Source organism: Varanus komodoensis, unplaced genomic scaffold (genome assembly GCF_004798865.1).
Source record: "Varanus komodoensis strain SLA01 unplaced genomic scaffold, ASM479886v1 scaffold16, whole genome shotgun sequence".
NCBI classification, from domain to species: domain Eukaryota; kingdom Metazoa; phylum Chordata; class Lepidosauria; order Squamata; family Varanidae; genus Varanus; species Varanus komodoensis.
The window spans coordinates 3,500,694-3,525,853 of record NW_025335468.1 but is presented as its reverse complement, the minus strand read 5'-3'; the positions used below and the strand labels follow the sequence as shown (position 1 = coordinate 3,525,853).

The 25,160-nt window shown below is 39.5% G+C and overlaps 1 protein-coding gene across 2 annotated transcripts in view; it reads left to right on the top strand.

Moving 5' to 3' along the window:
* Positions 1–25,160, top strand: part of LRP5 (LDL receptor related protein 5) — a 177,508-nt gene that overhangs the window by 124,059 nt on the left and 28,289 nt on the right. For both annotated transcript variants that reach the window (XM_044425654.1, XM_044425653.1), the window contains exons 8-15: positions 5,661–5,877; positions 8,471–8,760; positions 9,192–9,418; positions 13,973–14,157; positions 16,077–16,400; positions 18,248–18,450; positions 20,997–21,208; positions 21,835–22,025. In XM_044425654.1, coding sequence (XP_044281589.1) covers positions 5,661–5,877; positions 8,471–8,760; positions 9,192–9,418; positions 13,973–14,157; positions 16,077–16,400; positions 18,248–18,450; positions 20,997–21,208; positions 21,835–22,025 — 1,849 coding nt within the window. The remainder of the gene's footprint in view (positions 1–5,660; positions 5,878–8,470; positions 8,761–9,191; positions 9,419–13,972; positions 14,158–16,076; positions 16,401–18,247; positions 18,451–20,996; positions 21,209–21,834; positions 22,026–25,160) is intronic.

The window sequence follows — 25,160 nt, the reverse complement described above, 5'->3', positions numbered from 1 at the left end:
TGTACCTAACAAGCAGTGGGGAAGACAGCCAACCACAAGCTTGGAACTTGTTAAGCAAAGTCATGTATATTGCAAATACAGAGTGGTGTTTTTAATGCTAATATTAAGTCCTCTTAGAAGTGGTACAGGAGTGTTCTCTATTTTACCCAATATTTAATGACCATGTATTCAATATTTTTGAAATTCAGTAACACTCCATGTCTCCAGTTGCCCTGTCTGTCTGTCTGTCTCTGTCTTCACACACACACACACACACACACACACACAGGGTGCATGAGTGTGCATGTGAGTGGTGTCCTGGTTTCTATCTTTGTCACTTGCTGGGACAGGAATAGCACCTGCAGATGTGTTGGATTGTATCTCCCATAATCCCTGTTCACTAGACATGCTGGCTTTGGTTTACAAGAGTTATAATCCAAACATCTGGAAGTTGTTTATCCCATCTCTAGTATAAACAAGTAATGGTCTCAGTTTTCTGTTGTGCCATTCTGTGGCACAAAGTGATCAAGCAGGCTGCAATTTTGGTTGCAAGAGAGGAGGGGAAATGCCTGACAGTGTGAAACATGGAACAGTGATAATGGGTGGGGGCAGAATTTGCGTACTTCAGAAACTATTTCTCTCTTTTCCGCAAAGGATCACTGCCTGTGGAATCTAGGGCACCTAGTGCCAGGGCACAGAACAGGTTTGACCCCCACTGCACATGAGTACCACTTTGCCTCCCTGCTGTATCTCTTCACTCTTGCAAGAAAAAGTAAAGGAGGGCAGGGAAGCATTATGATCTGGGGCTAAATCTGCCCCTAGTTACACCAATGCTAGTTGGCAGGATCATGTATTTATATAAGAAATATGTTTGCAAGCACCTTGGTGCTTAAATATTCACATAAAAATTTACTGGAGTCTAGATAGGGGAGATCTTTGTATCAGAGAACAATAACAAGGAGAAAAGCCTATAAATGTTGCAGCGTAAATGAATATTTGAGTAGCTGAATCATACGGCCTTCCTGTTTGAGACTACAGAGGCCATCCAGAAGTAATATATTCATGTTATCATGTCCTAAAGAATTGGCTATTATCTGTGGTGACCATGAATCACAGGTCTGATGCTGTAGCTCTTGGTCTTCATGAGTAGTTTTAGTCTATCTGTCCAGTGACACTTTCCAAAAAGGCACAGAAGTAGATGGGAGTAATTAATCTGCTGCACTAACTGATGTAATGAGCAAACAAAGCATCTTCAAAAGCAGGAATTCTGTGCAGGCATAGTGATCACACCCTTAAATTAACTTCTTTCTTTGGGAATGTTTTCCATTGCTGCACCTTTGCTAAGTGTAAATTGGGATCTCAGTTGATGAGGAACGCTTCCTTTCACAGAACAAAGCAAAGCAATGCCAAAATGTCATTTATTCTCCAGGCATTGTCTAAAGTCAAAATCACATATATGCATAAATAAAATAAGCAGGGAAGCTGTGGACACTGAATTTGTTACATTTCTCCTAGGAACTTCCTTGGTTACAAACAGCTCTCACCTTTTCATTTTAATTGGATTATTCATCTAGTCTTTATATAGAGAGAACAATTGCCTTAGTATGTGGTCTGACATGAGTTCTGAATTTTTTAAAGCTATTTTCTAGACAAAAAGACAATATGCAATTGATATGTAGTCAATCTTCTTAAGCTTGACCCTTGGGTGATGTGGGGAAAAGCCAGGTCACACACCAATGACATCCTTCAGATATTAAAGTAATTTGACAGAAGAAAAATGTTTACAATAAATTAAGGTTTGATTTGAAGAAATCTCCAGTGTTGAAATATGTTTGAAATATCAGAAAAGTCAGTCCTAAAATAATTATAACTTAATTTCAGGGTGTGTTTTAAGTTGTACCAGGCGAAATATGCCTCACTTTTAAAATGTTAGTGATGCTTCTGTTACAATTTCCCTTCAACTAATTATAGCACCCAAAAGGAAACTTGTATAGTAGATACTTGTTATGGTTATGCTTGTGGCTTATTAGTATAATTACACTGAAATGAGTTTGACATTTCTAGTTTTATAACAGTGTTGTGGTTCACAGTTGCCATCACAGCTGGTGAATTGTCTGTTCACAATACATTCCATATGTGGTGGAGACCAGAATGTGGAGGAATTTACAGAGGGGAGTACAAGAGAGGAGTGGAAATAGTGAGGGTGGAAATGCTGCTTTGCTCTTTCTTTCTCCCCTCATTCCCAAAAATTCATGCATAAAAGGCTTGATAGAACAGCAGGGGACATACTTTGTATATGAGCTTCAAATTAGTATTCATAGAATCATAGAAGAGTTGGAAGCGACCATGAAGGTCATTGAGTCCAACCCCCTGCTGATGCAGGACACCAAGTTACACCATCCCACTCAGATGGTTGTCCAGGTTCTTTCTGAATGTCTCCAGTGTGGGAGAGCCTGCCACCTCTCTAGGCAGCTGGTTCCACTGTTGTATTGCTCTGACAGTGAGGAAGCTTTTCCTGAAGTCCAGCCTGAATCTGGGTTGCTGGACATCAGGAATGCAATTTCAAATGCAATTTAATTTTGGCTGAAGAACCACAGCACCAGTGGGAGCAGTTGGGTGAACTATATATGCATTACCAGCCTTTAAAGCGCCTATAGGAGGCTGAGTAAATAAGAGCTCTGTTGGTGCTTGTGCTGACCCTTCATGGAAAGTACAGTGGTGAGGATGTGAGAAGCAGGTACTCAAATGGTCAAAGTAGACTTGGTCAGGTTCCATGTCTCAGGTACATTTGTGACACTATGTTATGGAGCATTGTGAGTATTTGATTCCTGTGGTGTTTGAAAACTTAACGTGTACAGATTTGGAAACAATACCCACATTCAGTAAGTTACCTTAGCATATGATTCCCCTGCTCAGCTGTGGTGGATCTACAGTGTTTGATTGGAGGATAAAAAATACAACCATACATAATTTGGGGATTAGGGTTAATTTGAGCTACTTGTAAGGAGTAGCTTAAATTAACCCTTCAGTCTCTACCCATTGTAAATTCGTGTTGCAGCTGGATATATGAAAGCCTCTTCCCTGCAGATGTTTGGGTTGTGCATATTGATGCCAGGGGAAGGTCTTGGTTGAAGCATAATGACAACCCAGAGCACAGGTTGATTGTAGGTTGAATATGACTTGATGTTGCCTTACAAATTGGAGTTGCATGTGAACTGTGCACTATAGTTTAATTGTGAGTGTAACTATGTGCTGTTAACAACAACCTAGACTTTGGGTTGTCACTGTGTGCCAAACAAGCCAGCATGTGTGACATCAGAGTCAGGACTAGACAGCTCACTGCTTCTGCACTGCTCTATATGGGAGCAATAATGCCCTAACATGGCTTTTGGTACTTCTCATTCAAGATATAATACTTTGGCCAGCCAACCTATTTCCTTGTCACTCTTTATAATCTAGACCAGGAACAGGGAGAGTTGATAAGATTGGCAAGTGTTTCTCATTCTTTGTTAACAATAGTATTAACTAAAAGGTGTCTTGAAAATGCACTTGGTTGCTGAAATTAAGATAGCTTGAGTGGGAAGATTAGGGGGAAGAAGGGGACAGCTACCTAACCAGCCAGATCAGTTGAATGAGCCCTGGCAACCAGTGGGGTGACAGATACCACAGCCAGATCACCCTCCCATCCAGGGGAAATTAGGAGTCAGTGTTTGTTTGAATGGATAAGAACTCCATTCTGGTAATTTTCTGCGTTAAGCATGTGTCTGCCTCCAGAGACAGTATTTTGCACTTGGCTCCAGTTGGTGATCCTTGGGCTTCATTAAGAACATGAAATAAATCCTGGAAGCCTGGAATCTGCCCTTCACCAATCTGGAACATAGACACTTTCAAAGTAGGTGCTGCTAAAAGCCAGGATAGGTTGCTTGCCAATTTATTGCTGGTTTCATTTAAAAAATTGCTGGGCTAGATGGGCCTTGAACTTGATCCAGTAAGGCACTCATATTCATAAGAAACAGTGTGTACTTGGGATTGCATAAGCCAAGGCATCATCAATCTGTACTGCGTCAACTCTTGCTTTGCAAATAAAGTACACATAGATGGACCTCAGGAACTGCACAGAATTCAGGTTGTCCCATAATTTTTAGAAGGATATAACTCCCTATCTAGATCTACTTTAGAAAACAAGCAGAATCAATTATAATTATCTTTTTAAAGTTATATTTATCAGTTTCTGAATCCCATTTATCTGGTAACAGTTGTTCTTGTTTTGCAAAAAGATGAGATATACCGTATTTTTCTGTCTATAAAATGCCCCCATGTATAGGACACCCCCCTTTTCCTACCCATCTCCAGCAAACAAGATGCTGCCATGCATGCCCCACTTCGCTGCCCCACCGCGTCCCCTACAGTGTGCCCATGGCCCCCCGTGTATAAGACACACCTTCATTTTTAAGTAAATGTTTTTAAGAAAAAGCATCTTATACACAGAAAAATATGGTAACTATTTTAAATACACAGAGTTAATGCTGTAGTAGTGATCAATTTCCCATCTTTAGTCCCTTAGAAACATTTCATTGTGTGCTGCTTGCTGTATCTGACCACCACATAACATTGCAGCTTTAATTTTGTCTTTCCATCTTCCACCATGGGTTGGAAATGTGTGATCACTTTTGGCAATTGAGTTGGCTGTACTCTCTGTCATGTGCATGCACATGCATACACAGATATATACCCACAAGAATGATGTAAGCCATTTTCTGTACCTGCTTGAGGCCCCTTCATACTAATTAATTTTCTAGATATGTGTTTGGAATGGGAAGCTGTGTGTACCCTCTGCGTAAACCACTGCATGATAACCATATTTCTATTGTTCCGGGATCAAGGAGCAGGAATCCTTAATCAGTGGCTGATTGCTAGCATCTGTTCATGTAATAAAGTAGATATCAGTGTGTTCATCACATGTAACAATGCAGGGCACAATAGGTAATCTTTATCAAAACCTTTTTTTGTAATTTTGCCCAAGGTGTGCTGGTCTTTTAAACATCTGCTTAAGGTCTAGTCTGAGGTCTACATAATAATTCAGAAGGCTAAACTAATATGTATGGATTTTTATCCTCCTTTCAGCTACAGTAATTTGGGCCTTGGCCTACAGATGGCTGTTGGAATGCTTAAATGTTGACATTCTTCAGCAGTACCCAAATAAAGGCAAAATGACAAAACCAGATTGACCTAAAACCAACAGGCATTATGAATGGCAAATATTAATTTAAAATAGAAAAAAGGATTGAAAATATGTCTTTTTACAGATCTGGCTTTCAGAAGTTTCCACAAGTATTTCTTGTTATATTTTATTATTTAGAAAAGTAGAATATAACATGTTAAAATACTATAATACTCTACAGTTTATACAAATAGATAGTTCTCTCTGCTTCTATTAGCAAAACTGAACCTCTATGGACAAAATCAGTTTATCACTGAATACTAGGTATGCTGAGAAGAACGCCAGTCATCTTCATATCCTGTTTGTAAACTTCCCAGACAAATTTGGCTCAGTATAATGGGAAGTGAAAAGCTAAACTAGATGGATCTTGGTCTTACTCAACAAATCAATTGTTTAATGCACAATGATCAACCAATTTATTGTAGCTGGACTATATCATCTTCTCTCATTACTTTTGCAGGTAATAAACATGGATGGAACCATGAGAAAAACTCTCATAGAAGATAAACTTCCACATATATTTGGATTTACTTTGCTGGGTGACTACATCTACTGGACAGACTGGCAAAGGCGAAGCATTGAAAGAGTTCACAAAATAAGGGCAAGTAGAGACATCATCATTGATCAGTTACCAGATCTAATGGGCCTTAAAGCAGCAAGTGTCACCAAAGCTGTTGGTAAGCGAAGGCAATTTGTACTATGTCCTACAAAAACATTTTTCTAATGAAGACAATAGCCAATTTCTTGTAATGACAGTGGGCACTTATCTAGAAAATATTTTGAGCTGTTAAATAGTAAATACACTAGCCCAAAGAGTGTCATTCAAATGCTCCCTGTGGGTTCCTTGTCTCGACCAGCAAGGGAACCTTTGGAGAGTCAACTCCAAGTTTTCAGAGTTCTTGGATGTGGAATGAGTCTTCTTCTTAGCAATCCCCTAACTATCGCTTGCAGTGAGTTTGGAGATCAACTTTGTGTCTCTGTGAAAAATAAATTCATGTGAAGTTGAGGAAGGTCTGAACAAGGGGCTCTTATTTCACTGTTGGAAAGCAGGTGGCCAGTGTGCATGCATCCAAATGTGCATTTCTGCCTAGCCCCAGGGGCTTGTGGCTGCATGCAGCTTTAACTATCAGGAGTTTTCCTTGGCAGCAAAGGGAAGGGTGCATGCATAATCATGTGCCATGGCACTTTTTGTAATTAGGGGAGATGCAGGGAATGAACTCCTCCTTTGAGTTTCCAGCAAATATTGGAGTGACAATATCCTAAAGCATTGATAGGGACTCTTTCCTAACCTGCTTAAGCTCAGATTCCGATCCTGCCACTATTTTGGCAGATTACACATGGACGATTGTGCAACGAAAAGGCATCTTGTCCAAATAACATCTAAAATGATTATGTGATATTAGTTGCTTGGTTTCTTGGCAGGGTTTTCATAGTGCTGAGAAATACCTATTTTTCCCCTCACACTTTCTTTGTGGTTTTATTAGGTAAATGAGTAATTTATCTAGCATTCTTGCAAATGAGAAATGCATTGAACAGGCCACAAAACATACACTCTAGTAATACCTTCCCTTTTTAGCTCCTCAGTGGCAAAAGCACACAGTATTAGCTGCAGGTTCATTATGCTCTTTTGACCTAATTTTACATCTAGTGAGGCATTCCGTTTAATTAAGATGTCTGAAAAGGGCATACCCTTCATGTCTGCAGCTAGAAGCATCCACACTGCAGAAATATGGAAGCTTGCCCCCAGACTTGCCTTAACTGAGCACCCTGAAGATCCTTTCAGATGTTTGTGAAATCTGTCCTGGAAGTGAAACCTCCAATAGGGCATAGAGAACCAGTGAGACACAGTGGTAAGAGGATTGGACTAGAACTCACTCAAGAAAGCCAGATTCCAGTCCCTACTCATCCAGGCAACTTAGTGGTGGCTTGGGATCAGTCACTGGCTATCAACCTAACCCACCTTACTGGATCATTGTAAGGATAAAATGGAGAGATTTAGCAATGTATTATTGCTATACTGCTTTAGGTTCCTTGAAAGAAAAAGATGGAATATAAATATAAATAAATATAACCCTACCACCTCATCTAATGTTGTACTCTGCCCACAGTTAGGATTTCTTCAGGAGCCAAGTTGTCTCTATTGTAATTGCTGCCCATAGTCTACTGAAGGATATTTGCTGGCTGTAAGAAAGTGTGATGCAATTTCAAAATTTGCCCCACCTGTCCCCAAGTTGTTCAGAATTATCATGTTGGCCCAGAATCGCTTACATTTTGAAAAGTGGCTAGATCTTTGGAGATGTAATTCAAATATTTGGATTTGTTATTTTGGTGTTAAATATATAATTGGACTTTTCAGGCAGTTGAATAAAGACCTGGTTTGCTAAGCTAATTCAGACCTTTAGCAGAATGTATTTGCTGGAAGCTGGAATGTACTTGCCCTCTAAAGTTGCTCCCACATTGTACTAGAAGCTGGAAGTGGTCAAACGTGATATGGGGCATGTGCTGGCTGAGTGTTAACTATCGGTCTTGTGATTTCAGGTTAGGCTTTAACCTTACTTAAAGCTAATGGTAGTAAGCATTTATAAAGACAGGGTGAGGCATTTTTCACTTTCAAAACTGTTTCATATTGCCCTAGCAGTCCATACAACTATCCTGTACTATAAGTCACTACAATTCCTTATATTTCATGTAGGGAGCTGAGGCGGAAAGGTTTGTCAAAGACCTCCTAGTGAGTTTATGATTGAGATGAACTTTTAAACCAGGAGTGTCTACCTCTTACATGCAACAGATATGAGGGGGAAATGCTTGTAATCATTTTCCTACTCAGACTAATCATGGTTTGGGTTGAGGTCTGTTTTGAGCTCTTTTAGACATGTGAACAGTGCCAACACCCAAGTTTTTGAGGGTCCTTGGGCAAGGCATCCTTCTTAGGCCCCTTTTGCCTTTCCATCATTGTCTTCTTTTTCGTCATTGCTACCACTGGCTTGCTTGATAGGTAGAGAACCAGTGAGCCAGTAAGCAGTGAGCAAATATCATTCCTTGACTTCTCACCACCACCATTGTCTGGAACAAAGTGAGCAGAACATGAACAAGCAGATTGCAGTGGTAATGAGGAACAAGCCCAGGGGTCTCTTGTTGGGATGTGGGCTCTCAACATGCCACTCATGTTTGTCCTGCATGTGAGTTCTCTTCCCCAACCCTTGTAATGCTTATAGCAGTTCTGTCCTGGCCAATTCCCCACCCCCTTCAAACAACTCTTTTACATTCCAGGAACAAATCCTTGTGCTGAGAATAATGGAGGCTGCAGCCACTTGTGCTTCTACACACCCCAAGAGTGCAGATGTGCCTGTCCCATCGGACTAGAATTACTTAGTGATATGAAGACTTGCATCATTCCAGAAGCCTTCCTCGTCTTCACCAGCAGGGCAGCCATTCATAGGATTTCTCTTGAAACCAACAACAATGATGTAGCTATTCCACTGACAGGTGTCAAGGAAGCTTCTGCACTAGATTTTGATGTGTCTGACAACAGAATCTATTGGACGGATATTAGTTTAAAGGTATACATAGCATTTTAACTGAACAGATTGTTTTGCTATCCTACTGCACACAATTCAATCCACCATTTTCAGAACAACAGTCTTTTAATAAATAAGTTGACCTGTAAATCTTACAAAATAAAGCATGCACCATACAGGGGTGGGATGTGGTGGGGGCCAGTTTCTTATACACACTAAAATCAGTAAATATAGTTTGTAAATTTTGTTATAGGAATATGACAATAAGGATAAATACTTTTTGTCATTTTGTATGATTAGATAATGCCTATTTGCACATTAGTAGTAAAGTAGGATTTTTGAAAGCAGTGCTTTGGAACCAATTTTCCCTAGATGTGATTTTTCTCTTGGGTAATATCTTTAGTAAAAGAATGATTACTTAATTTGGTTTGTGCTCTGAAACACCTATAATATTCACCAAAACTGTTTTGCAGACAATAAGCCGGGCTTTCATGAATGGAAGTACAGTTGAACATGTGATTGAGTTCGGGCTGGATTACCCTGAAGGAATGGCTGTAGACTGGATGGGGAAAAACCTTTATTGGGCAGATACCGGAACCAATAGAATTGAAGTGGCACGCCTAGATGGACTATACCGGCAAGTACTTGTGTGGAAGGATTTGGATAACCCCAGGTCTTTAGCCCTTGACCCATCTAAAGGGTAAGGAAGATTCATTTTTTCTTTCAACATAATTTTATTAGAACAATGGTGGGTAGTGGGTTCAGCACATAGGCCATGTGTTATATGAAGGGCCACAACTAGCCCTTATGCCCTGTCAATTTTAATGGCTTTTATCAATCGGGCAGCCATTCTTTTGTGCATGGTAGATGAGTTATCTGACTGAGACTTCATGCCTGCTGATGTGACCAAGAGGTCAGGTATAGCTTGATGTCTTTGTCCAAACAGTTGACCTGCCTAAGGTTATGAAATGACTTTAAATAGTGTTTCTTGAAATATATATGTTGTTTTATAATTATTTTTACCATCTGTCTTCCAGTTTGTAGCCTTGCAGATACCTCTGTCTGTTACAGTATTCTTTGGATTGATAACTTCATGTTTAGATCTGTAATCTGCTGAAATAGGATCTTGGTCTGGAAGCTGCAATTGATTGAAAAGGAACTAGCCAAGAGGCTGACTGATATACCTTGGTTGTGCACTTACTGTGCTGTTATTAAAGCAACGTTACTGGCAGTCTAGTAGGTGCTGAGCCAGGTTCAAGTTTTATTAATTATTTAATTATTTTGGGTATCCTGCCGTTTACAGTGTCTCAGGGCAGTGCTGGAACAAATTATTAAAAATCAGTCTGCAAGCACCTCAAAGAAAATGCAGTGATTAATAAGAGCCAACCTGGATTTGTCAAGAATAAGTCCTGTCAGACTAATTTGGTCCCATTTTTTGACTTGGTGACCTCCTAAATGGACAGCAGAGACATTGTGGGCATGATCTACCTCAACTTTAACAGGGCTTTTAACATGGTGCCGCACAACATCCTGATAGGCAGGCTAGGAAAAAGTGGACTAGATATAAAAACTATTAGGTGAATTTAAAATTGGCTGCTAAATCAGACACAAGGAGTGCTCATCATGGCACCTTTTCAAACTGGAGAAAGATAGAGCAGAGGCAGAGGCCCTCCTCCAGGAAACCCCCTTGAGGGAGGTTAGGAGAGTGAATACCCGGAGGAGGGCCTTCTCCACGGTGGCACCCCGACTGTGGAATGCACTCCCCAGAGAGGATAGCCTGGTACCAACGTTATATTCTTTTCAGAGCTGGGTATTCACCTGGCATTTTAATATTTAAATGTTTTAACTAGTTTTTAATAGTCATGCTTAGTCACATTTTACTTATTTTATTATATTATGCTTGTTGTATTTGTTGTATTTATTTATTGTTATGTTTTACTATGTTGTAAGCCATCTGAGACATTTGTTAAAGATGGGGTAAAAATACTGTAAATAAATGAATAAACAAACTAGTGGGGTGCTTCAGGGTTCTAGGTCCAGGCCCAGTGTTCTTCAACATATTTATTGATGATTTAGATGACAGAGTATAAGGAATGATAATCAGATTTACAGATTATACAAAACTGGGTGGAATAGCAAACACCCTGGAAGACAGAATGCAGATCCAGAACGATCCTGATATGCTTGAATGCTAAGCTTAAAGCCACAAAATACGATTCAATAGGGACAAATGCCAAGTCCTCCACCTAGGAAAAAGAAAGCAAATGCATTGATGTAAGATGGGGAATACGTGGCTCAACAGAACTGAAAAAGAAAACAATCTTGGAGTTAGTATGGGTGACAGGCTAAATATGAGCCACTGGTGTGATGCAGCTGCAAAAAGGGCAAATACTATTTTTGAATGAATGACTAGAAATATTACTTCCAAGTCATGAGAGGTGGTAGTTCCCCTATATCCTTCACTGGACAGCACATCTAGAGTGCTGCGTCCAGTTCTGAGCACCAAGATATAAGAATGATGCAGAAAAAATAGAAAGGGTCCAGAGAAGGGTAACAGAAATGATCCAGGGTTGCCCTGTGAAGAGAGACTAAGAGAACTGGTTATGTTCAGCCTTGAGAAGAGAAGGGGGGGGGTGGATATGATATCACATTATAAGTACCTGAAAGGCTGTCAGAAAGAGGAAGGTCAAGATGTCTTCTCACTGATATCAGAATGTAGGCCATGGAATACTCAAGTTGCAACAACCCAGGTAGGATAGATATCAGAAAAAGGTGCCTCACTGTCAGAGCAATACGAGTGCTAGAGTGGTGGGAGTGTGGGAGAGGGCTCTCCCACACTAGAGACATTCAAAAAGAAACTGGACTGCCATCTGAGTGGGATTGTGTAACTTGGTGTCCTGCAACAGCAGAAGGGTTGGACCTCATAGCCTTCATGGCCCCTTCCAACTCTACTGTTCTTTGATTGTATGGAAGCTGTGAACAACTTGGGATCAGGTTATTTGGTAGATTACCTTCCCCAATATAGACTTGTTCAATCTATAAGATCAATGGAGGAGGGCTTGCTTCTGGTGCTGCAACCTGGAGATTGCCACCCAGTGGCCAATTACTTCACACTGGAGCCTGCTTTGTTCTGCCTCTCTTGAGAGTTGCCAACTGTGGCATGTTTAAGAACCCAGCTGAAGACCTGTCTTTTCACCCAGGCTTTCTTAGACTGAGTATGTGGCCCAATTTATTGATTATTAATTCTGTTTTTACATATTTGAATATTTTATCTTTGGTTTTAAATATTTCTGATTCTATTTTAAATACTTCAACTGTGGAAATGTTAATATTGTAAACCACCTCAATATGTCCTTTAATCAAGCGGTCTTTAAAATGGTTAAATAAATACATCTGTTCTCATATTGGTATGTAATCATGTCAATTAGAAACTTTTAAAAAAATGAAATCCAGCAGGAGTTTATAAGGTGCAAATTCAAAAATATGTTGATTGCTACCTACAACCCCTGGACTGATCATGTTTGCCCTCCCACCCCCTGGCTGCCCCTGCCCCGCTGCTCTGGTGTTAGAAATACTTGAAGTCAGATGAATTTATAAATAAGAAAGGTGATTACCAAATATGTTCTAAATAATCTTCTGCAAGTGCAAACTTGGATCCAGAGAACATCAGGTGCAAACCCAGATGGTTTGTGTATGTCAACCTGAGGTTTCACTGAGGGTTTTAAAAGAAACAAACCAATCTGAGCTGCTCATTGTATGGGGAGGGTTGGGACTGAGATGTGGCTCTGTTTACCCTCCGCCCTTGGCCATTCTAAGACATTTTGAAATTAACTTTTGTGTAATGAAGAACAAGATTCACCAGAGCTGTAGAATGAGCATATATGTTCTCTGTTGTACAGCTTTGGTTCTTTCCTAACCAAGATGTTTAAAGCCAGTAAAGCTGTATTAAAGGTTTTCTCTTTCAGCTTCCTTGGAGCCAAAACAAGCTAAGATGCTGTTGAAAGTTGGCCTTGCTGTCAATAGCACTGCACATTTTGTTAGTTGTGTCATTCTCAGATGTTTACATTCCTTATTTAGTTAAGCTGTGTAATTTCCTGCTGGAATCTCATCAGGGAATATGAAAGTGATTTACAAATATTACACTGTCAAACATATATTGTAAACCTTTGGAGTGAGCTATTGCATTTTCCTTTTGAATAAGCTCTTTGCTTGAATGTTGTGACAGTAAATCTAGGGGGTGTATTTGTTTTAGCTGCTTTTAGCAGTGCTAACATTTATTCATTTGCTCTCTTTTATATGTAATTTTGTGTCTTTTCAATTGTGTAATGTTTATTTTATCTGCATTTTATTATACTTCATGCAACTCCTAAGTGTAAATGAAAAGGTTCATCCTCTGTCATTTCTAGATAAAAGGAGCACATGACTAAGCATAGTAGCTTGGCTATTTGTCTCTCATTTGTGACAGTATTCAGCAATGCAGAATTGTTCCTCACAAGTACTGTTCTCTGCTCCTTCCTTTTTATAGCATAATACACTATTTTCAGTCCAAAAAGTATTCTCAGACTGGTTTAAAATATAATTTAAATTGCATAAACAATACAACAATAGAAACACAATTGAGCAGAACAGCAGGCAATACCAGCACAGGATAGAAATAAAAGTGAAGTACAAAAGAACTGGGAAAATTAAAAGGAGAGTTCACATAGCACTGAAAGGATGTCAAACTTGGTGCCAAGTGAGCAACCCTGAGGAGAGGATTCCAAAGCTGTGGTGCCACCACCAAATAGGCTGTCTCTTTGATTACCACTCACTTCACTTCTGCTGGCCTGGCAAGGGTACCCAAAGAAGGGCCTGTGAGAAAGATCTTAAGTAACAACAGGCTTACATGGGAGAAGGTGGAATTTAAGCTACCAGGTTCTCAACTGCATGGCTCAGCTTTGTAGGATGGAGTATTTGTCTTCTGATTAGATAGTTACTGCATTTTTGGCACCATGACTTTATCTGTTGGTGTCTAAACATATTAGAAAATTTGCAAGCTTTTAAATTGTTTATTGTTCTCTCTCATTAGTTCTGTGCAAATCAGAACCTTTGAATGCTCATACAAAAACCTTTGTCCTATAAGATGTAGCTGGGATCAATGTGGTGACTAATGTGTGCTGGTCCACCTCAAAACTTCTAAGATGCGCATTGAAAAATTACATGAATTGTACTGCTAATACTGCTGTTAATTACTGTTATGAATTACTTATTACAGGTTCATGTATTGGACAGAGTGGGGAGGCAAACCAAAGATTGTCCGAGCATATATGGATGGGTCAAACAGCATCACTTTAGTAGATAAAGTGGGACGTGCCAACGATCTTACTATTGATTATGAAGATCAAAGACTCTATTGGACTGACTTGGACACAAGCATGATTGAGTCATCAAATATGCTAGGTAGCATAACAGATTTTTTCTTAAATTTAAGTGGCAGAGTGCTTCTAGCCCAGGAATTCCACATACTCAGTCTAGGAGTTCCAAACTTCAACTTTTATTGTTGTGTGGACTACTTTTTACACTTAGTCTTTGTTACACTTAGGCTGCAATCTTTGTACACTTACTTGGGAGTTAATATGAAATTGGGCATACTTCTGAATGGACAGGCATAGGTTTGGTCTGTCAATATCCTATAAAACCTTGATAGTAGAACTTAGCAGTTAAGAAAAAAGAATCATGTACCTGAAACCTCTTCCAATTTTGCCAAAATAGGCAATAGCAATTCATGCAGTCCACTTGCTTATTGTTATGTTCTTGTAAAACTGAATTGGGTGTAACTTAAGTCCCATTTGTTTCAATGGATGTATTCTAAATAGGGTTATCACATTATGAAGAGGAGGGCTTATCCTTCCCTTATCTGTGTAGATTTTGGGCACTGCCACAATGGAAGTGATGTGGATGAGGAAGGCTTAGTTTTTGTTTTCCAAAAGAGCTGAGAAGAACTGCCATTGCTGTTTGAAAGAGGATGAGGGCACCAAGGCTGGAATGTTTTTATGCGTTTCCAGATAGAATGAAGTTCCTGAACAGTATCACCACCTGTCATGTCTCTTGGATTCTGAGGCTTGGAGAAAAGGATCCTAAATTGATAACTTCACAACATAGGAGCAGAGTTGCACAGAGTGGGACTTTTTTTTAATCTAATGGGCCTCTAGGATGGTCCTAGTGGAGGCTGCAGCAGCTGCTTGCTTTTTATTTGAACCTTTATATGAGAAGCTTGATAGGGGAAAAGGTGCACTAGTCTTATCCTCTTTACTCTGCCTTTCGCATAATTTTTTGTGCATGTTGAACATTTATATGGAGGCCCTGAATCTTTGCATGCCTGCCATTAAGGAAAAGTGCTCCACATTTGGAAGCCCCAGCAGTGCTCTTAAAAGCCACAGGTGACGCTTGCTGCAAACACAGCAGTCCTGCGAGCAGGGCTCGTTCAGAACCTTGCTGTGTTGGGACTTGCAAGCGAAAGCACACTTTCTAATCATGAGAGGAGGAGGAAAATGCCCTGCTTACACTCTGTAGTGACAATGAGCCAGTTCATGAGTAACAAGTTTCCATGGATAAGCTTCCCCATGGGGCTTTTCGTTGCAGTGCTGGCTACCATTTTGAAAATTGAAGCGGTGGCATGGAGTGTGCCTCATTTCTTAAGGGCAAACTCGGCAAGGGTGGTTAGCAAGACACCCACAACCCTAAAACAGGCCACGGATTCTCTGTTGAACTTTCAAAATGCAAAGTGGCAAATCCTATACAGTGGCTTGTTACATGTGTGAACCAGGTCATAGTCTCAGAAGCTGCCTCTGAGGTTATTGAGGAACCTCTTTCCCCACTGGATACGTTCCAATGGAGCAAAGCTCAGGGAACCAAGATTCAAGGTGGATGACAAGAAGTACTTTCTGATGGTTAGGACTCCTAGCGTATGGAATGGGCTTCCACAGGAGGTGGTTGAAGCTCCATCGGTGCGGGTGTTTAAGGATAGGCTGGACATGCACATGGTAGGCATGTCATGTGTGGTGCCGGCTGGAACTGGAGATCAGACTAGACAGTCCAGGAGGCCCCTTCTGACTCACTCTATTTCTGTGTTTCTAATCCAGCACTGTTTTAAAGTGTTATCCAATGGGTGCAGCCTAGGAAGGGGTGGGTGGTAATTGCAGGTCAATTACCAAGAGGTGCACCTCCTGGTAATTAATAATTAGTAGTGACAATTTGAAGTCCCATAAATTCAAATTCAACATGGTTTGGTTTGGTCTTTTCCATGGCAGTCTTTAACTATGTGGGTACCAAGTTTCAGTAGTTGTGTTTATTAACAATGTATGGATCGTGTTTTTCAGGACAAGAAAGGAAAATAATAGCGGATGATCTGCCTCATCCCTTTGGGCTAACTCAGTACAGTGACTTCATATACTGGACAGATTGGAACCTTCACAGTATAGAAAGAGCTGACAAGACAAATGGGAGAAACCGGACACTAATTCAGGAGCGTCTGGATTATGTGATGGATATATTGGTTTTCCATTCATCACGACAGGATGGCCTTAATGAATGCGTGCAAAACAATGGGCACTGTGGACAGTTGTGCCTAGCCATACCAAATGGCTACAAATGCGGTTGTGCTTCTCATTACACCTTGGATCCCAACAGCCGGAACTGCAGTTGTATGTTTATCTTTTTTTATAGTTTCCTAAATACTTGCAATTCTTTTAAATCCCAGGTTTTACTTGTAGCATGCATCAAGCCCTGAGAGTCACGGCTAACGGTTGGTACAATAGAAAAACAGAATCAAACCCTGGTGTAAAAAGAAAAGCCTGACAGAACACAGATAAAAAGATAATCTAAACTCTAGAAGAAAGGAGGTCCACAATTATTTATTTATTATTTCGATTTTTATGCTGCCTTTTTCCTACAAAGGGCTCAAGGCAGTTTACATCTCCTCTTCCATCTTATCCCCACAACAACCCTGTGAGGTAGATTGGGCTGAGAGTCTGTGACTGGCCCAAAGTCACCCAGTTGGCTCCATGGCTGAGCGGGGACTAGAACCCAGATCGTCTGAGTCCCAGTCCCACATACAGGTTTTTTGTGATTGCCTCCCTCAGAAGGGCTATGGATTCATTTCTAAAGAAGCTTCTCAACTTTTGGGGTTCTGTTAGGGTTTCTGACTGATGCTATTTAGACAGCAAGACAGTGATAGAGCTATTAACCACAACTGTAACATTTAATCACATCTGCTGTACCTTTCTGAGATTTTACACTTGGAGATGTGTAATAACTTCAGTCCCAGGTTTTCGAGGAAAGTATCACTTAAAACCCCTAACAAAGAAGAAAAGAACTCTTTAAGTGTTCAGTCCTATGCTTGCTTAGATAGAGACACCTGCCCTTTGCTGTCTAAACAATCATAGGATTGTGCCTTAAACTCCTATTTAACTGATCAGTATTTAAACATCAGTATTATGATTCTAGAAGTGTCTTTGTCTAAAGTAAAAGTGCCCAGTTTTAGTATTGCTAATTTTGTACCTAGTATTTGGAAAATGATGACTTTGTAGCTTCTTATGCCAGCTCACCTGTTCCCTCTCAGCAAATGAGCAGTGGCAGTGACTGCAAGTGTGAGAAAAGGGAGCAGTAGCCTCTGTTGCCTTGCCCTTACCTTCTCAGTGACTACAAGGAGCTGGCCCCAAAAGAATTGGGAAAGCTGGCAAGCAAACATGGAGCTGCAACAACACCAAGGTGCGCCCACCCAGGGTCCATGGAGGGCATTTTGCCCAAAGGTTCCCCAAATCTGGGAGATGGTGATACATAAATTGAAGAGGTTTCCAGAAGCTTCTAGGCCCCATAGGCACAAGTTACTCCATAGCACAGGCATTCACTGTTCAGTTATGAGTGGGCTTGTATCCATTTCTGCATAGGCCCCATTGAATATTGTAGGCAGAATAGTAATACTGCATGGCAGTCTGAAATATGGTAGGCTTAGCAAATATGTATATTGGAAATCTCTCTGGGAATTTATTTGCAAAGTGAGATAGAAAGCTCCAGAATGAATTCAGTATATATTCCTTCTTTAAAATAGTATTTTTAAAAACCTGAAATGTACAGTTGTGTGACATTAAAAGGTAAGAGATCTTAAAAGTCTTTAAAATAGCATGACTCAGTGACAGAGTAATTGTTTGATTTAAATCATCATATTTCTAATACTCTTTTGCTTTTTTGTTGTGAACTAATTTTTATTTATATTGTGGTTTACAGTATTTTCTTCAGCTACTCAGATATTCTTGAACTTTTCAATTGTGCAAAGCCAATAGCAAAACATACATTGACACTACTTATTATTCTTTGACATTTTCATAATTATAGTTATTGATGCTTCCAGGGTTTTCACCCACTAAGGGCACATTCTAAGGTACGTTTAGACAGAAGAATGTCCTATAATTCCAAGGATTCTTCAGCCAGCCATGTGCCCTTCGTATATTATATCAGTGTTTTTATATGTGTGTTTTTTCTGTTCTTTTAGCACCCAGCAACTTCTTACTTTTTAGTCAGAAATCTGCAATAAGTCGGATGATACCAGATGACCAGCAGAGTCCAGACATCATTCTTCCTATTCATGGACTAAGAAATGTCAAAGCTATTAATTATGATCCCTTGGATAAATTAATCTATTGGGTAGACGGACGTCAGAATATTATTAAAAGAGCCAAAGATGATGGCACTCAGGCAAGTTTTTGTATCATCATGTATGTGTATATGAAACTTCTATCAACTGAACATTTGTCAGAATCAAGTTTACAAGTATGATGTGCAATACAATGTTGCCATGAATCTCCACCCACTAACTGAAGTGCTTCTATTCAGGTTTTATAGCAATCTGGATCTGAAATCTTGTGCTGTACAGACTTCTTAAGGGAGGAAGTGGTCTGAGGAGTGGGAAATAGGATTAAAAAAAAACAGGAAGACCTTCTCCTGTTGTGTTAGAGAACTGCCTCCCCAAACCAGTGCTTTAGAGTGAGGCAGCACATAGCTCTGGAGTGTGAGGAAGGGAAACTATGAATGGAAGCTTTTCATCAGCACTCTCTTATGAGCAAAGATGGCGGGCAGAGGGAGGGAGAATAATTTAAGGCCCAAGCTTGCTGGTTTACTTGTTCTTATCTTCAAAACTTCTGGATGCAGCCTCGGGCTATTTGCCTGTGCCTATCTCTTCTTTCATACAAGCAGGTCTTGCACTACCACCTGCTAAAGTGATAAAGTGAGTGAAGTAGGAAGAAAAAAAGCATTTCATTGTTTTTCAATAGAAACCCTTCCATGCCATTTCTAAATTGACTTAACAGGTGAAAACATCCAAGGTACTAAAGAACCAGGTTGTTGCCCCAGATCTTAGGATTCAGAAAGAAAGCTGAAAGAGCTCTTTCTCTCTTCCTGCCACACATTTGTGTCAGATTTATACTTTAAAGATTTTTTTTATTTTATGGGGACCTAGTTGGTCTTAATTGTAATTTAGTATTAGCACTGATAATAATAGTTTAAATACAGATAGGGCAAAGGAAAGGACTTTGTTCTGGGATGGGCTTGGGGGAAGAGAGCACACAATTTTGCTGCTAATATTAAACTGTAGATAGTGGAATCCCTTCATTGTAGGGACAGTACAGTAGTTGCTTGACAGATACGGCATCTCACTGGGCTGTTTCTTGAACCCTGTTGGTTAACACTGGACTAAATTATATTGACTCTTACTATATGGGATATGACCTATATTTCCAGTATGTCTCCCACCCTATAATCGAATCAAGAATATAATCCATGAGCTTCATAGATACGAATGAGCAACGAGTTTCATATAAGAATGTTCAGTGCTTTTTTTTTTAAAGAAAAAGAAAGAAAAAGTACCATCTGGGCCAAAGTGATTAATGTTCTGTAGTATTTTCTTGCCAGATAATGAATTATTGTTTGTAATAAGGAGGGGACTTGTAGTGTCAAGCCTATTCTTTGAGGGATGCCTGCCAGGCGTTAATTGCTGAATGGCTTCCCATCAGTGGCCCTTCCTAGGTGCAAATTGCATTGGAGACTGCTTGTTATAACCCAGCTTCTTGTACAGCATAGGCCAAAGAGTTTCAGTGATTGATGAAGTACCTCCATGGGACATTTTGGTATCCAAATTTACAGTTTTAATTGTTTCGTGATTTTTGCTACCTCATGTTCCAAATAATTATGTTAATTTGAGGGTTTTGAACGTTAATAAGCATCCCTGGATATTAGATTGCCATGATTGTCCTTTAAAAAGCAGTAGTTCTCTTAAATTTTATTATATAATTACAAAGATGTTTGATGGCTTACCTCTCGTACATCAGTACTGTTCCTATAGGTTTTTAAGCCATGCTTGGATCAGATGACTTAAACCTGCAATGATGATGATATGCACATTTCCTATACCATTTCCCATCTGCACAAATTCTAAAGCAGTTTACAACACCACCAGAAAACAAACAATAAAGTAATATAATAAACAAAACAATATAATTAATACTCAGAAATACAATAGTATTAAAGATTGTTCGGAAGAATTTATGGCTTGGGAAAAGCCAAAAAGACAAATTTTCAATAAATGCCTAAAACATGCCAGCATTGAGGCCTGATGCAGGAGGAGAGGAGGAAAGATAGTACCAAAGAGTGAGTGCCACCACAGAGAAGACCTGTCTCTGCACTACTGCCAAATAGAAATCTGTAAGATATGGCATAAAGAGGACCCTTTTCCCCTGAAAAAGTATATTGATCTGAAAGGTTGGTATAAGATAAAGATGGTTATCAGAAGAAGTACAACAACATATTTCTAATGCATGCAGTATAAATTTACATGTATTCATTGTTTCTTCCATAACCACCTTCTGTTGTTTATAATTTGTAGTACATGAGGTAGCATATTTTTTAAAAAATCTCAAACTTACAAATATACTTCCTGGTGGATACCATCCTGAAAAGAGGAATTTTGTCTTCCCTCTATCAGCTGGAAATGCCTCACTGAAGATGAGGCAAAGGGGTCAAGAAAAAATGGCATTTCTTCAGAACTACTCTTTTTAATGAATCAACTGAGGTTGTCTGTAACCCTGTTCACACTTACATGGGAATAAGTTATGGAATTTAGTGGAACTTGCTTCTGCTTACAAATACGTGGGATTGTGCCATTACATTCCGTTAATCATGTGACAGCCCTAGTTAGCAGATTAGCTTTATACTAAGACTTATTTATTCTTTTTTCCTTCCCCTTGCAGCCTTTCACAGTCATGGGTACTCCCAGCCAAAGCCAAAATACAGAAAAGCAGCCACATGACTTGAGCATTGATGTTTTCAGCCACACTTTGTACTGGACCTGTGAAGCCACGAATACAGTCAATGTGCACAGACTCAATGGGGAGCAGATTGGGGTTGTGCTACGTGGAGACCATGACAAACCAAGAGCCATTGTAGTGAATGCTGAGCGAGGGTGAGAATTCTTTGATTTTGTCAGAATTAATGCAGTATCCATATTCTGTAGAGCTTTATTAAGTTGAACAGAGCCTGAAATTTATCGTTTGTTCTTGTCTTTGGAAGGTTCAGTTTACGTAGCGTTGCCAGGTAATCTGCCTTCATTAGGCCACTGACGACAACATGCAGCTGTAAAAATGTGATAGCTTTTAGATTATTTCCTGGGATGCATTAAGCCTTAGTCCTTGAGAGGCAGTGCTTATGTTTGTTCTTAAAAATTATATTCAGAGTAAAGACATGATCTTCATTGGTATATATCCTATCATTTGTATGGTGTCTGCAAAGGAGGCATGACTCAGAAATGAGTGAGGGGAATCTCCCAAACACTCTCTTCTAGCTGCAATTATACATTTTAATTTACAAGCAAGATTCTTACTAATGTTAGTGGGGTTTTCCTTCACCAAAGGGCTCGTAAAAGAAGGTATTGTTTAATCAGACCTGGAAGCTGAGCAGTAAAATCCTACCTGGGAATACCTTTTCAGAATTTCCATGCCAAGGTGCAGCATGAGAAGGTGATTATAGATTTTATCTTTGTCCTACAAAGCTGTGTTAACTGAGTCAATGGTTGTTCATACTTGTTATCAGATATATGTATTTCACCAATATGCAAGAACGAGCCCCAAAGATTGAGCGTGCGGCCTTGGATGGCACAGAACGAGAGGTGCTCTTCACCACTGGCTTGCTCCGGCCTGTTGCATTAGTGGTTGACAACAAGATCGGCAAGCTGTTTTGGGTGGATGCAGATCTCAAGAGAATTGAAAGCTGTGACTTGTCAGGTGTGTTCTATTTTCTTTCACTCATGAACAGCTTAAAGAGTGTAGGCCTCTTCTTTTTTGTAAAATGTCCCAGGACTTTTCTTCGTCTCTCTGTTGTAATTTCTAGCAACTCACAAAATAATTGGGTGGAGGGGAGATTTTTAGTATCATATGTAGGATACTGATTTATCATAATACAATTCTGTGCAGTGTTTGCTGATGCGGTAATACGTATTCCCCTAAAGCAGGCTTTCTGTTAACAAGTACAAAGTCCCAAAGCTGCTAATATAATTCACATATTATTTATCAACTTTCCTGCTTTTCTCCTTTTGTTTTTGTCATTAAGCTGCTGGAGCAAGGGGGATACACTTGGCATATGTTTTTGCTCAGACGTTTCAGATACCAGGTTGACACTGCAGAATGAGATGTGATGGTAGTAATAAATCATTATTATATTATCCTACTTTTCTGATTTTGTATGCAGAAGAGCTCACTGTAAGTACATAAAGAAGTGATGGATAACATGTGACCTGCAGGCTGCATGGAACCTCCTCCTTCATACACCCCCTCGCTCACTGCTGGTGTGGCCCCTGCTGCCACGTTGCTAAAAGTTGTGGGTGCACCTTAGAAAATGAAATGGCAGCTTAGCATGAGAATGAGCTATATCTGAGCTATTTACCTAATATCTATCCACTCAGTTTTGGCCTCAAACAGTTATTTTTTTAAAAACCGCCATTGTCAAATTATCCCTGTGGCAGCCCTTGAGCCCTCTGATCCAGAAAAAGTGGCTCTCAGACAATGCAAAATTGCCTCCTTCTGTCATAAAACAAAAATCAGTACAACCATGCTAAAAATCAAAATAACCAACAGCAGTTATATGAAATATCAAATATACTGTTAAAAAGAAACAGTAGCTAATGCCTACCAAAACAGAATTGTCTCCAGTTTCTGGAAGAAGACCACTCAAGGGGACAGGGGAATGACATATTTCAATTGGAAGATCATGGTAACGGTTTTAATGATCATGCATTTATATGAAGATAGTTGGGGATTAAATGTCAGATTCATTCATTTACTTACAGGGACATTTTAAAAATAGAGTACTTTCATATGATCTTCTCCAAACTAGTTCCCTCTAGATATTCCTGAGCATTTGCTGTGATAGCTTAGACTGATAGGAATTGAGGTTCAAAACATCTGGAAGACTGATCTAGGAGTTGGACTATGATGCCTCTCTACTTCAGAAGTTTATTGCCAGATTAATTGAAATAGTGAACATTTTAACAACATTTCTACACAACAGGAATCTCAGTCTTCTGTGAAAACTTGCATAGGGATTTCCAGAGTAGTCATGTTGGTTTGTTACAACAAAAACAATAGAGTTATGTAGTACCCTAAGGCTACCAGAAAAGGTGCAGTTAACGTGCCATAAGATTCTTGGTTGTTTATGCATTAGTGAGTAACCAGAATGTGATGTACACATTTTACACCTTGGATACATCTCAGTTTAAATAAACCACCATGGCTTATTTTGATCATGTGAACCAGTACTGTCTGTAGTGTTTGCATTCAGTGCCTGACAACACAGTTTGCATCATCTTATTCACCCCCACATATTTATATAAATTTGCCAATTTGAGATTAACATGCATCTGATTAAGTGGATAGTGTCCACAAAAGCCTATGGCAGAATTATATGTTAATCTTTAAAGTGCCCCAAGACTTTATTGCTTTTTCTGCACCAGACTATCACAGCTACTTCAGTACAAAAAATGAAGTGTGGGTTATACTTAGCAGTGACCAACAAATGTGATATTAATGGAAATTCAGCCATGAACGTGGTCTTGCTTAGGTATTTAATGTGAATTAACTGTGGCAAGTCTACAGAAAAAAAATACTCGATAATGATTAAGATTAGGAGACCAAAGACAAGGCGCTGTTGGTATAATCATAAGAAGAAAGGGCATCAGGATAAAAGCAAATTGTAATGTTTATTAAATAGGCAGCATGTACCACATATTATGAGTCTGATTTATGTGTGATCATTTTATTGGAACTCACACAGACAGTACTTCTTTTTGTTCATAAATTAACACACTTGTTCTACAAATAGCATGTTATATCTTGCCAGCAAAGGAGACAAAATTATAGATTGGTTTAAAATGTCCCATGCAAACCATATTGATATATACAAAGCTACATATACTGATCTGCCTTAAATTAAAGGGTAATGGCTTGAATCCTAAGTTGTTAACTAGTTCCACAAGAGTGTGCCCATGTTCTGAGGACTTTTTCTTGTTTCTTCTGTGGTGAGCTTCTATTATCTTTTGAAACTAAGGAAGCTTTCAAAAACAGATTGCAATAAGTCCCACTGGTCATGCCTAGTCCTTGAGTGCACCTAAAGTAACTCTTTGGATTCTAGCCAATGTGAATTAATGTCTGTCTTCAGAACATATGAGTACTAGGTTTTCAGGGAAGTAGTGCCTTGAGAAACTGCATGGAGCTTTCTTGAAAATGCCTACCCTTCAGATGTTTCCCTCTCTTTAATGTAATTTCTGTACCATGTAGTTCTCCTTTGTACACTGTAATCTTTTGAATCAATTTAATAGCAGCTGTGGTAAAAAGAAATGTTATGTTTGCATGCCTGGCTGAGCTCCAGGAATTTTATTCAGTGCATTAGCTTGGTTGCTTGTTTATTAGCATATTGCACTCTTGTACCCACAGTGTAATTTTATTCTGTGTCCATTACAAAGTCAGAACAGAAAAAGCAATGTTGACATAAAGACCCAGTTTGCATGATCAAGCAACCCAGCACAAGTTGTTTAAGCCTCAGTGGGCTGTAATGCATGCCAAATGGGATTTGTGTATTCAACACCCAGCAGTGGCTCATCGTGTCATGCAAACCTAGGCTTAAACAACCCCCACATAACAAACCATGACATGAGAACTGTGAGCCAACACTGAATATTTGAAATGGTTGACTACATGCACTGTGGCCCACATGGTTTAATAAGCCATGGTAGGCTATTTGATCATGTGAACCAGCACAGGGTATTCTCTCACTTTCACACAGGTATTCTCTGTCTCACTCATACACGCATACTTTTGCACAATCATTTGTACCCTTTGAAAGAGGAAAACTCCTCACAACAGTCA